General features: G+C 45.6%; 1 protein-coding gene across 5 annotated transcripts in view; it reads right to left on the bottom strand.

Annotated features, from left to right (window-relative positions):
- Window positions 1-13,563, bottom strand: part of SUCO (SUN domain containing ossification factor) — a 38,115-nt gene extending 24,552 nt beyond the window's left edge. For 4 of the 5 annotated variants that reach the window (XM_066192051.1, XM_066192050.1, XM_066192048.1 and 1 more), the window contains exons 1-3: window positions 13,399-13,563; window positions 2,379-2,487; window positions 120-221 (exon numbers count right to left, since the gene is read on the bottom strand). In XM_066192051.1, the coding sequence (XP_066048148.1) occupies window positions 120-221; window positions 2,379-2,487; window positions 13,399-13,463 (276 nt within the window). In that variant the 5' untranslated portion in view covers window positions 13,464-13,563. The remainder of the gene's footprint in view (window positions 1-119; window positions 222-2,378; window positions 2,488-13,398) is intronic. The other variant, XM_066192052.1, reaches the window with a different exon arrangement.
- Window positions 13,564-14,519: the final 956 nt, after the last annotated feature.

Below are 14,519 nucleotides of genomic sequence, written 5' to 3' on the forward strand. Positions count from 1 at the left end.
GTGTACAGGTGAAATGTGAGAGATGGTTACTATGAACTTTAGATAACCAAAATGAAAGACTGAAATCCCAGAAGCATTTGAAGACTGTATGAAGACAGTGAAAGAAACACAAGCCTTGCCTGGTCCGATTTTGTCGAGTCATTGAGCAGTTCTTCCATAGAGTAACTCCGTGTACTGGAGGCTGCATGCTCAGGCTCCAGGCTGGGAGCAGCCTCTTCCCCCTGGGATAGTGAAGGTAAAACATCAGCCAGTCTGCAGTCACAGCAGCCACCTCTGGGACACACTGAATACCAGCACTTCTCCCACCAGCAAAACAGCGAGAAACTAAGCAAAATTAACCTTCAGAACCACTGCCCAGCTTGTGTTGAAAATCTCAGCTGCACAAAGACTACCACAAGTTAAAATGAGTCAGTTAAATCTTCCCTGAAAAGACCAGTTTAGTATTGTCTTAAATAATTCACTTTGTTTGCTAAGAAAAGTTCCTCATTCTGATAAGACTTCCCATGTTGATAAACCCTCCCTTATCTCCCTGCTGCCCAAAAGAAGAGAAAAAAAATTCTAGGCTGACTTGCATCAGACAGCCATTAGAAAAGAACACGTGGCACATTTCAGTTGTAGCAGGCTTATCAGCAGAGCTACAGTAATTACACAAATCTGCCGGAACCCTTCAAAGCAACCCTCTCTCCTACAACTGAAAATTCACCACCAAGTGCAGTGAACTCACAAAATAAAAAGTGTTAACATTTCAGGGGAAAAAAAAACCTTTTAACTCACCAGACTAAAACTAGCAAGAATTCACACTCGCCCTTCAAACTTCTTAAGCTGTGACTACAAAATATGCAAGCTGCTTCTGAGCAATACTTCAAAATACAGCAAAAAATGTGGTAAAAATTTATACCCCTTTTGTTTCCTAAGGGCTATCTAAAACCCTGTGGCCAAATACTGCAAGGGCCAGTGTTCAGGCCCAAAATGGGCTGCTGTGCTATACAACACCATATGATATTAATTTGAGAGAATTAAGGCATCCACTGAAGAGCAGGAGCTACAAATCTGTGCTGACAAACCTTGGAGACAATGAGCCACATTTTCCCCCAAATATTATTAGCTCACATCCCAGTCCCTAAGATGAAACAGCATCAGTGGCTGGAAGAGACAACTGATCTAAGGCAAACTGATCAAGGGCTGCAGAACTGCTCCTCTGGAGCAGGACAGCTCCAGCAGTCTAATTAGGAGTAACAGACACTTGCTTAAGATTGCTCATCCACCCAAGAGATTTTCTTTAACAAGAGAAAACAACAGTCTAACATTAGCTTTCCCATCTTTGGGTTTAAGTTTAGAAATCTGCTGAACAATGCAGCCACATTAACAGAATGAAAGGAAGAATGCTGTAGAGTAGGAAATCATCCACCAGTGGCTTCCCGGTCTCAAAGCTTACTGAGTCTTTCCAGTATTATTGCATCAGACATTAAGTTCAAGCAGAACTTTTTTCAGGCATCCAGAAGAATAGGATTGAGTGCTATTTGGCTGCACAAGCTGGCAAAAAACAGACCTACCCTAGTTGGTGAAATGCTCAAGACACCTACAGTATTTAAAGGGATTTTTTTTATGGTCAGGCAGCTCTCCACTTGAGTCAGCTAGAATGCTCAACACACATTTTCCAAGTTTACTGTGGCACGTAAAAGCTTTTTGGGAATGAGGACTGTGATTAACACTACTACAGATTGCTGGAGCAAATAGGAAAACCAACATATCAATACTACTCCTGTTTAGAATAGGAGTGACTCTGTACCTGGGTAAAGAAATAAATACATGAAATTACCATGACTTTCTGACTCAGCTGCTTGGGAACTCACTACGCAATGCAAGATGCAGAAACTTGCCATGAGTTAATCAGGGTGGGACAATTACAATTAACCTAAAGTGCTGAGTAAAGTTGAAAGGGACCACAACTTATTTATTACACCTTTCAGAGACCCATTTTAGCCTCCTCAATTTTTATTGAGCAGAAGGAATACAAAGTGATAAATACTGACAATCTTCTCTTTAGGATAATAATCTTCTGCACATTGTTTTTAATACAACACAGATAGAATTGGCATAAGGAGACCATCACCTTCTACTGTGGCACTACAGAACCACACTCTTCCCCTGATGCCCACTTCTAACATCCGGCCCTCAAATTAAAACAAAACAAAATATAACAAAAACAAACAAACAAAAAAATGAAGTAAAGGAAAATAAAAACTTGAGAAGATATCACGGCTCAAAGAACGACTGAGTACAGTAAACATTCTGGCCAAGAAGACCCTACAAAGAATCTTATTTTACATTTTAATGTTTAGTCAGACTGAGTAATTAACATGATGCATCCAGCATACCTTTTCCTGGACATTTTCATCCTCACTGGCCAGGGCACAAGCATCACCTGAAGCATATTGCACTGCCGATGAGAGACTGTCTTCACAAAAGACATTCCAAACAGGAAGCCTATTAAAAAAAAAAGTCAAAAAGCTTTATTTAAAATGGAATTTTAGAATTCCCTCAGCATTGTCTCCCCCCATCTTCTTCAGCTGTTCTCATGAGGCATCTAAAGAATACACATACAGTTCAGGGACACTCATTCATAAAATCCATTTGAGGTTTCACTAGAAGAAGTCAGTAACAGAAAACATCAGAAATTTACTACTTCCAAAAGAAAAAAGTATCGACAAACCAGATCCTGGAGTGTCATCACATCACAAAGTGAAAGCTGACACAAATCAGCTAACTTACTGCAAGGTAGGAACAATCTGAATCAATATCCTTTGTCACAAAGCACTGGGATATTTTTAGCAATCATTATTACTAAGCAAAAACTAAAGTCACAGACTAAAAAGCGAAATCTCCTTAATCCCACCCTGTACAAGAGCCTACCTGGGAAGGTTTTCTATGGTCAACATCACCAAGCACATTTAAGAAAATTAGAGAAAATAAGTACATTTTAAAAAATCCCCGTGCAAAACTTCCCATGAGATTTGTTTAGTACTTTTCTTTCCACAGCTTTAGTTCTCAGTAGAAATGGATTTATTTCTGCAGGAAAGCAGCCACTGCCTCTACAAACACTTGTACCAGACCAGCATCTTTTCTCTCTTATCATGCATGGTCCCTTCACATCCTAGGGAGCACCAGCACAGTGAACCATCAGGCTTGGAGACCCAAAGGTTTTCAGGCTGATTTCAACCAAGTCCAGCAGAACATGAAGCACACGGAGCTTTTATGGAGTCTTCAGCAATGCTGGAACACCAGCTATCCACCATTTTCAACACAAACATCTTCCATTCAGGAAATACTGTTTACATAACAATCAGGTGATCAGAATTACCTCCTTGGAACCCACACGAACATCACCCTGCACCCTGAAAAAATGAGCCACCTTCTTCCCAGAGGAGAGACAGGTCTATAGCACAGAAAAATCTGGATGCAGCAATATTCTGACAACAGTTCTGAGAAATAAAACAGCCTTCATGTTAACCATAACAGTAAGATTATTAGTAGGTCATTAGTTCCTTACACAACTGGGATCACTACTGCTTAGAATGTGAATTACCAGCTGTCCTCAAAACTCCAGTATCAGCTTTATTGGGAAGTCTATGCGGTGTAGACTCCTCCACTAAGAAGGAACCCACGAAACAACAGACCACGTACAAGTACTAAAATTTAAAGTTTCATGCATTTATGTATATATATAAAATGTGTATCTATCTGCATTCTGTGGCTCTCTCCACAGAAGAGACTGCACAAGGAACTTGTGGGATCTGACATATTATTATGGAGATGAGCAAATACGGTGCTCCACCTCTGTCTCAGCCCCAAAGCATCTCAGAAATTTCTCTTCTCTTTGAGGTAGCACCTTTCCTCTGTACTAAGTGAAAGCCTTCGAGTCAGGCAGAAGCAGTTGCAGTTACTGGAAAATAAAGAACTGAATGTAAGGTATGAAAAAAATAACCACCACATATCGTAGCAGGTACAAAGTCTCACATCTCAGCTGAGAATTAGGCATAAGCTTCTCACATCTTGAATTCCCGTCCCATCGTGTAGTTAGTTACCTGTTTGTATCGAGCTTTCCATCAAACCTCTGTCCTACCATATGCACAGGATACTCCTTTCAGAGCATGCATGATATCTTACCAGGCTCCTACGGCCTTACTACCAAGCTCTCACCTGGAAAAATTAGTTATGCAAACACTTGGGGTCATTAAATTTCTGAAAAGGGGTTTCAATCTTTTTATGGTGAAATTCTCCTGCTCTTAACTACAGTACTTCTGGTCTCTCCTTAGACAAATAAGGACTCCCTGGTTCTTCATAAAAATACACCAGAAACATCAAATATTATAGAGCATCATCCCACTCCTTCATTACACAGGCACACACATTTGTTTCCTTCTGGGGGGCACCTCGGGTGAGCTGCACAGAGCAGCAGGAACTCCCCGGGTGCAAAAAAGGAAAGATTTCAATGGCTGTGAATCAGCATTTTAAAACACAAGGTCTATCCTCACAAATGCATGAATAACTGCTCTAGCACAAAAAGCACAGAAGGCATGTATTTCTTGCCTTCATCTATTGAGAGATTTCATGCAAGAAATCAGGCTTCATCAGGTCCCAAGCACAGCTTTTAGAAGAATGCAGTTCAGCAGCTCAGATTTAAGCTACTCTGACATGATCTGTGTCCAATGTCGTATTTATTTATTTTCCAAAATTCTTCTTGGTCTACTCCCCAACTCCAACATGATGCCTCAAGTCTCCCAAAAGCCCTCCAAGCTAGGGAGGGGACTGAGAACTCCTTTTGTGCATGTGCCCACAGGAAAAGCCGATCCCTGCTGCAGCAGAGCATGCAGCTCACAGGATGTATCACTCAACTACTGCCAGCAAACTCTGAGAGAGCACAAACCCACCTGAGACCAGCTAGTCTGGGAGAAGTCAAATTCATAACCTTATCAAGACCACCAGCAGTAGCGTTTTTCTTCTGACTTTTAGCATTTTGCATATTAATTCAACAGGCTTCTTTAGCTGAAAGGATAGAGCCCATATAAAAAATAAATTGCCAAATGGCACAGCACCTCTGTTAAACCATCAAAAAACCCCAAAACAACAAAGATGATTAATTTACAGACAGCAAAACTCCCCTTGAGTTTAACTGACTCGCAGTGCACACCAGTGGAAGTGCAGCAGGTTCTGCACATACTGATCTATCTTTCCCTTTCTTGTGACCCAGAAGTGGGATTTTAATGCTGACTCATAACCAAGCAGACCTAATGCCCAAATGAGATCAGGCACTAGAGACACTGTCTCAGGTACAAGGTAGATCTTCAAATGCAGAGATTGTTCCAAGCACATAACCCACAGCTGGTGACTTACGTGGATACAGGAATTTTCAATAGTTCCATTTTTGTCAGCATGACTCAAAACACCACCTGCTATTAAATCTCATCAAGAACAAAGGAACTTAAGCATGACTCTCTGTCCCATCATTAATGCAATTTAAAAGCTATTTTCTCAATCACACCACAAACTCTCCAGCTTAATGTGCACAAACCCAAAAGCCAAGGCTACGGGCTCAGACAAAGCAGCAGGGGTGGGTGGGGGAATCTTGACTTTCCCAGGGCAGGCTCACACTGTGGTTGCCCGCTGAAGCAGAAAGGCTGCTCACCCCTGTCTGGATGGTTCACTACACTCACTGCCACACAAATGGGCCGTGGTCTGCTGATGAACGTTCTGCTTGTGAAAAGGAACACACTGAAATTCAGAAGTGCGGGTGGTTTTGAAATTGCAGTGTAGGTTTCATGTGAAAGACCATCCACCTCTGATTTGGCTGAAACTCTTCAAGTAATTGGAAGAAGGCTGCAGAAAACGACCAGAGGTAGTGAAGCTATGGATAACTGTTCTGACAGGCATAAAAATCAAGTAGATAACAAACAACTGGTAAGAAAAATTAATCATACAACTGACAGCAAAAAAAAATCCAAAATATGAAGGTAAGAGGAATTTTTCCACAATTTCATCAGACAGAAACAGCTTAGGCTGTCCTTTCCAAAGACTTCATACAACACTGATACACAGCCTCAGTTCAAACACATCTGTCCTTGAAATGATTCATTTCATAAATTCCCCCAAAACAAGGCCTATTTCTGGACACTGGAGAGTGAAGCAGTTGAGAATAATTTATATTTGACACCTGCAAGACAGAGGAATTTGAAGCAAAGGGAAAACAAAAGGATTTTATAACCAATGCAGCCCTCCCTCCAGGGCAACCACTGACAGATCTCAGAGGGTTGTGTCACCAGCAGGGGTGGATGTGCCAGTGCCCAACAGCCAAGAGGGAGAATGAAGATGTCACTGCCCCTGCCATGGGACAATTCCCTACTCAAAACACTCACAGATCATTCCAGAAAGGCCTGTGCAGAGGAGGGGTCTGGGCCAGGGCAGAGCCGGCAGGGCAGGCCTGTGAGTGGGGAAGAGGCACCTGTTTGGTGAAGATCACCTTCATCACACAGTAACTGACTTCAAACTGATGAGCTTAAAACGATAAAGCTGTGAAAGGGCAAGGAAGGCAGCAAAATACCTTCTGCTGTGAACAAGTCCTGCAGGTCTGTGACTGTTTTCACCAGCCAGTTAACAAAGAGAACAAGGCTCTGCAGGAATGAGGAGCTCAGCAGATCCACAACCAAACTCTCCAGCCAGGAGCAACTGGCGACACAGGAAAAACAGCAAAGGCAGGGAATTCTCCTTCTCTCCCCAGCAACTTCATGGCACCAATCCTCCCCTCCCAGCAGTTCAGCCAGAGGGACTTGTATTTAAAAGGGCCTGCAGAACAAAGTAAATGTCACAGAAAATGAAGACCGGGACATGATTTCAACCAGTCACAGGAGGAAAGGCACTTGCAAGACACTGAACTGCTGCAGCACAACCTCTCCAGACAACACTCATTTCTGCATTTGAAGTGGAATGGATAAATGCAAAGAAGAACCATTAATCTTCTTCAATACAAGAAAAAAAAAAAACAAAACAAGATAAGGCAAAAAACACCAATCATTTGGAAGCCATTTATTACCACAGAAGAGTAGCACACGTTACTAAGATAATTTTGAAGGTTATGATGGGACTTTCAAGGGAGAAAAAAAGCTGAAAACTAACACTACAGATCTAAACTAAGCAAGGCACTGGTATCACCTGTTTCCTACCACTAACTTGATTCACATGCTTAAAAAAAACCAAACCCAAACCATCTGAAATTGGAGCTTTTTTTGCAAACCCTTTACCAACCTGTGGTATTCTGCAATTAAGTTTTTAATAGCTTGACCACACTTTGCAAAGAATGTGCTCCCCAAACAGTTATTTCACTTATTCAGAGGAGCCAAACACAAAGATCCTTCTGACAACACTGAATTTCGTAGCTGCATACAATGAGATTCCAACCCTTGGTTTAAAATAGGGCTTTCAGCATTTGAAATACCATCAGTATGCAAAGCTTGCAAAAGGAGGTTCCAGGAGCACCAGATCCTTTATCAGATTGAACTGACTGACTGCATTCCCCCCTCCAGCCACAGAGGAATCTGCACCCTCTGCTCTGATCTGGAGATTGTGGATCCATTCCAGAAACTCCTGAGGGGGGGAAGAAAGTCAGCTCTGAGCCAAGGCATGCTCAGATACCAAACCCAAGAAGACACAGGGAGAACACACTATCTGCTCATGACTGTCCACTGTTGGTTGGCCCAGGTTAAACAACAGAAACCGACTTCATTCCTTGCTTGCAGTGCTCCCAGGGTTACCCCCATCCTCCCCGGAAAAGGCTGCTGAGGTAACAGCCCCTTCACAGGACCCTGTGACTGTAACACACGACGACCTGCACTAAACGCAGGGCCCAGTGTAACACTGAAATAAACACAAACCTCTTCTTTCTCGAAAGGAGCATCCAGGTGCCCTATTTCAGGCACTGAAAGCAGGGCAGAAGTCACAACCCCCAAAAGGTGTCCCTCTGGAAGCACCCCAAGGAACAGGCAGTTCCTGGTGTTCCTTGGAAGCAGACTTCTGCAATACTGAAGGAAGATTGCAGCTTATGAGAAGCTCCCTGCATTCTCAAACTCTAGTTATTTTCTCTGATGCAAGAGCTTGAGGAAGAGCACACCAAAAAAAAACAACCATAAAACCTGATACCAAAGACTACAGGAAAACAGAACAGCCACGCACTATGAGCAAACCTAAAGACTTTTAGAGCCTGTAGGAACATCAGATTGTCCACACAGGCACAGCAACAGCAGCCTCAGAAGCAGCAGCTGCTCTGCACCAGCTCCTCACGCTACAAACCCGGCTCAGCAGAGTGCCAAGGAGGGGGATGTCACTACGAGTTCAGCAACGTGAATTTCAGCCTAGATCATTGTAAAGCTACTACCACCCGATTCCCAGACATGGATAATGTATTTTTAATATGCTTCTTATCTGTAAGGGATTTCAGCATGATCTTGATTGCCATTTCAAAACCCAGCCAAGCCAAGTCACTGACATTCCTCTGTGCACCTGAGCTCATTTCTGAACTGCTGGAACCTTTTACTAATATTCCAACCCAGTTTGTCCTTCACATCAACATCTTCACTCACCCAAGCTTCGGGATCAGTCTGTCTGTTATACCAGCTCAGTATTTCCACCAAGAATCACATGAAAGGTTTCAGATTTACAGTTCTAGGTTAACCCATTCTAGGATAAAACTTTTCATGCACACCCCCTCCAAGCAAAGGGCTGTAGCACCTCCAGAGTGAACTTTAAAAGACATGTCCTCCCCTTGAAAGAGGCACAGAATTTCCCAAAAACTAGATTAGTAATGAAATCTGAGGACAAGAAAAAAACTACTCCGTACAAGACTCACAGTAAGAACATCAAAGTGAAAAAGAACTAATAGCAGGTCAGAGAAAGACATTTCAGAAAGAGTTCAAACAAAGTGCTCAAGGAAGGCACATTCCACTGCAACAGGCAAGGTCTTCTACACCAACACACCAACCTCGTGATGGGGTAGAGGCCACTTCAGTACACCATTTGCATAACAAACAAACAAACTTGAAGTTTCTAGGACAAATCTTTTACAAGATACTGCATGAAAGCAGTTCACTGATTTTCAAGTAATTTTAGAAGGTAAAATATTCAATAATTGATTGAGCCAAGCACTTGTTTTGCACAAGACACCAGAGCCCCTGCTTGCATGTACCACCTTCAACTTGAGCAGGCTGTGAGCTGGGCAGATTCGATTCTCATTTTTAGGAGTCCAAGAGTTCCAGCGCAGCTTTTGTCTCAACCCCGACCACAGAGTAAAGACAATTCCAAACAAGACACTCCATACCCAGGAACATACTTTCCACTCTGAAATCAGCTGCCTGGAACGACAGTTCTGGTTATATCAATGCTCAAATAATTTCATTTCTTCCTGATATAAAATGCACAGGCGCGGTGTTTATTTTAGTATCAGCCTTCTGAAGAGATTTGAGTACACAAGAGGAGATTCAGCAGATAAAATTCTGAGCCCCACTACAGGCAAGTTACTCCTGCAGTCGTATCCAGATCATGAGGGCACTGTGCTGAAAAGAGGATTTCAATGGTAAGAGGCACATTAATGCTCGCTCCCCAGCCCTACCACTCACAGCCTCTCTGCTGTCAATAGATGCCAGCTCTAGGTTGGAGCCACGAGTCAGTAATGAGGCAAATCACGGTTCTGTCAGCAAAAGCCCCACTGGTGTGAGCCCTGAGGTGATCTGCACAGCAGCACACAGTGAACCCGGCGCTGTTATCACACTGCCAGCTCAGCTTTTTCAGAGCTCCTCATGTCTTACAGCTTTCAACAAGCTCACCTTCAAAACCAGACAGCACTGAAAATGCAAACCCTAACTAGAAATATCTTCTCTCATTAAAATCCACATGAACCTACACATTAATAGGTGTGAATAAAAACCAGTACACCTTCCCACTGTACTTGGCAACCCAGGGTTCATTCCTGGCTGTGCCACTGACCCAGCCCGACCTTTACAACTTCCAGGGCACACTCTCATGGTGGATTTCAACCAGAGCTCCTAGGACAGGGGTTTGCCATCAAAACCAGCACATCTTGTTGCTAAATCACTTTGACACAGGGCATTTCCCGATGCAGGATACTCACGGAGTAACAACTGAAGGATCCTGAAGTGTACATGCACTGAGCCCCATCCTCCTTTTACTCACAGCCGTAAACCCAAGCAGCAGAGTTAATAAAAGCTAAGTAGGTCAGGATATGGCAATGAACTTCCAGGGATAGAAAGACAAATTACTGGATGGACGATTTCTTTATTAAACTCCCAATTAACACTTTGGAAGTGCAGCTTATGGCAGGCAAAAGCTGATGTCAGAATAATTTACAAAGGTTACTCTTCAAACAGCTGTCACAGCTGGTCTCACTTTAGACAGTCCTGGTATCCTACAGGCTTCTAAACTCACTCCACTTACTCAGCTCTGGATATTGGCAGACTACAAAGCACTGCAAGTTTTAAACGTATTTTTTATATTGTGACCCTCCACACAAAGGGATGAACTGGAGCATGAAGAAGATCTCTGAATTCAGGACAACCGCAGTCATTTATCACGCACAGTGGAAGCTCCAAACTGCACACATGCCCATTATTTATTTTTGGAGCACTACATTCCTGAGCCATACCTCCATCCGAAGGATTCCCCTCCAGCCATCCCACTCTTTTGAAACCTGGAACAATCTCCTTGGCTCAGGTCTGCCAGAGTTGTGCCTGATCCGACTTCAGACAGACTCAAGTCTTGATAACTGACCCAAAGAGCATCACATCCCCTTTATTGAAAAGGCACTGTCTAACGAACCCTTACTCAAACTTCTGCATTTTTGTGCATCTCCTAAAACGCAGCCACTTTTTTAATGCCCAGGATGACATTTTCCAGTTCAAGGGTCAAATCAATTATTTTTCTCCCCACTTGATTTTTACTAATCAGTACTTCCCCACTGAACCAACTTTCCTAGGTAAGCTTGAAAATGCATGATGAGAGACTTTAAAAATTCCTATTTTAAGCTTGGTTTCAAAGAAAGAAGCAACAGCTACTCAGAAAAAAAAAAAAACAGAGGCCAGATTTAAAAAAAAAAAAAAACAAACCCAAAAAAACACCCCAAAACAACAAGGCAAGAAGTCCAAACAGCCCCAAGTGTGCTTTCAGCAGTTGTCCTGTCTCATGGGTTTTTCCCTGACTTTTGGGGTTCCATTTGATCATCTACTGACCACCAGTTTCATCAGCTAGGAAAAATATCTCTCCAACTAGCACAAAGCCCTTTGAAAATAACATCTCGAAACAACTACATTTAAAAAGCCAACATTTATAATACAAATCCTTCCATTTGCTATTTGAAGTTTCTTAACTACTGAAGTGAACAAAGGTGCTGATTTTCTTTATAGCAAAAAATTAAATTACAACTTATCAACCTCTACAGTCCACCAACAATGCGTGAACCAAGAGACTTCAAGACTTTCCAATCACAACTCTGACGTGACTGCTGAAATTAAACCAGGTCCCGAGGCCATCCTGCAGACAGGATTTCAAACTCTAAAGTGAATTCCTATCTGGACACCAGACTAGGAAACTGGAATTGCATCCCTCAACATTTAAATTATTCCACTGGTTCCTAAGCGAAAGCAGCCAGTGAGCAGGGTGAACATACAAGGTGAGCCCTTTTTTTAAGCTCTAAGAGGTTTGGGGTACTCCAGTGCAAACTCTGAGATCAGTTAAGACGCTGCTTGAAAGAGCAATCCCTTTTGAAGAGTAAGAAAAAGAGCAGCTCCATTTTCCACCTAACCACACCAAAGAAGAACATAGAAGTTGTCAGAGATTATTCCAACAAGATAGCTGAACATGATATTCCTTCGTTAACATGGAATTATCCTGAAAAAAAAAACAAACAAACAACACCTGAATGTTTTCACAAAACCAAGTCCTGGTGAAACAGCAGACCAAGAACACAGCAACAACAGAAATCAACCCGACCATCTACTGATCATTAAGCTAAAAACCCCTTCCACTAACAAACTACCTGAAGGCAGGAACAGATTACCAGCCCTCAAGGCACTCTAACCAAGAAACAAAAACTGTTTTCCTAACAGGAATCCAAGCTGTACAACTAAAACCTGCTGCCAGAACAAACTTCGGTGTCCAGGGAGTAAAAGCAAAGCTGTTCATGAGGCTCACAGCTCACCTGATCAAACCCACATGGCCAGGAGGGCTTTTTGGCTTTTTTTTTTTTCCTTAATTTTGCTAAATGTAAACACAGCAACTGAGTTTTCAAACACTTTTTAGATTAGCTTTTTGTCTCCAAAGCCCCAAAATGTGATGACATGAACCAAAGCTGCTTCTGGACTGTGCAAACACAGTAACACAAGCGTCAGCATCAGATTCGCAACTGATTGTGTAAAACAGAGATGCCTGGGCTCCCGCTTCTCACCCAACTCTGAGACAAGCCAGAACTTCAAGACGATTTCTTTTTCTTAAGCAAACTATCTGAACAATCTCCAGGAACTGTACTGTAGTAACACAGCAGAGCGTGGCCATTTCGTTTGCAATATTTGCAGTTTGCCGTTCAGGCTGGCTATCAGTTCTCAAACAGTGACTCACCAAGTTCAAAGAGGGCCAAAGTTTAAGAAGGTTGGAACTTACCATACAGAAATACATTCTACTAATATTTGTATTCTGGTAAATGTCATCTCTTAAAGGAAGCTTGAAAAGAAAGTAAACAGGGCATGCTGGAACAAAGTACATTTGAAATAATTACTACAAAAACCACTGTCAAAGGTATAATCAGTGCAAAAACAAGAGCTTTAGCTTAACATTTGGTTTAACTTCACGCTATTCCTGACAGACTCAGAAAAAAGGGGTTCAAGAATAAGGCACCGTGATCTTTCAGAGGACAGCGCAGGAGCTCAGCCTGAGATTGGAACCGCAAGGACGGCTCGGCTAAAACCACAGAGAAACAACAACAACAACACGTAACTCTGAACCTCGGTGTGCGGCTTCAGCCCTCACCTGAAATGCCGGGAGACCACTGCGGCTGCCGAAAGCTGTCCCCTTTCCCCGGGAACACATCCCGGGCTGCCCACAGAAAGCGCCTCATCCTCCCGGCTGCCCAGGGCGGCCGGGGCTCCTCTCGCTGGCAGCCTCCAAACCCACCTGGCCGCGCCCCGGTGCCGCCGGCCCCGGGTCACCCGCCGGGGCTGGAGCGGATCATCCCCACAGCTCCCCCCCAACCCCGCCGACCCCCGGCCCCCGCCCCGGGAGCGCTCCCCAGCGCGGCGGCGGGCGCGGCCCGGGGTGCCGGGCGGCGGGGCTGAGGCCGGCACTCACCAGAGCAGAGCGCAGAGCAGGAGGCAGGAGCCCAGCGCCAGGGGCCGGCGGGGCGGCTCCCTCATCGTCTCCCCCGTCTGGCTGGCGCGGCCGGGGCGAGGCGGCGCATCCTCCCGCGGGCGGCGGCGGCGGCGGAGCGAGGCGCCCCGGGGCTCGGATCGGCCCTTGTGCGCACGGCCCCGCCCCGCGCGCGCGCGGCCTTTACCGCCCGCCGGGCCGGGCCCCCGCCCCGCCCCCCGCGCCGCCTCGCGCGCTGAGCTGGAAGGATGCGCGTCACCCGCTCCGAGCCGCCAGCCAATGGCCGGAGCCCTCCGCGGCCCGGCCCCGCCTCCCCGCCCCGCCGATTGGGCAGCGGGCTCGCCGCTCCCCGCCCCCTGCAAGGACCCCGCTCTGTGAGGTGTCCGCGGCAAACAAGCCGTTAAAGGGAAATCGCCATAGTGATAAACGATGGCTGGCGGCCAAACCACCGGCCGCGAGGCGCCTGAGGAGCGCCGCTGCCCCCGTTTCCGGGGACATTTCAAACACCGGCGCTCCCAAGTGACGTCTCTTTTTTTTTTTTTTTTTATTTTGATCAGGCTTCTCTGCAGGCTGCCGAGCGCTGAGGCCCGCGGAGGGAAAACCGCGCGGGGGCTGCCGGGAGTTGTAGTTCCAGGCCGGTGAGGGCCGAAGCGCGGCCGCCATTTTGCGGCCGCCCCGCGGGGTCCGTGAGGGGCGGCGGGGCCCGGCCTCAGCCCGAGCCCGTGGGCGCGCCCGAGACATGTCCGCGCACATCCATATCCATCGTGGGAGCGGGGCCGAGCAGCCAGTGCTCCTGGGAGACGCTCGGGGAACACAGCCCAGGTAGCATCTGGGACAGAAGAGAGGAGCCTCCCCCGGCTCGGTACCGGACCGGTAGAAGAACACAGCGGTTGTTACCAAAACACGAGGCGTTTTGTGGATAACCCGGCCCAAACCTGCCCATCTGCAGCGCCGGTCTCCACAGTGAGGCAGGAAAACCCTCGCTGCGGCTCCCTCCTGCCAAAAGCACCCCCCAGGACCGGGGATCCCGGTGCCGGGAGCGCGGGAGGAGCGGGCAGCGAGGCCCGGCGCGGGTGGGTGAGTCAGGAGTGTGCCGCGCTGGA

The sequence above is a fragment of the Chamaea fasciata genome, unplaced genomic scaffold (assembly GCF_029207755.1).
Source record: "Chamaea fasciata isolate MVZ Bird 193981 ecotype frontalis unplaced genomic scaffold, bChaFas1.0.hap1 SCAF_10, whole genome shotgun sequence".
NCBI lineage: Eukaryota > Metazoa > Chordata > Aves > Passeriformes > Sylviidae > Chamaea > Chamaea fasciata.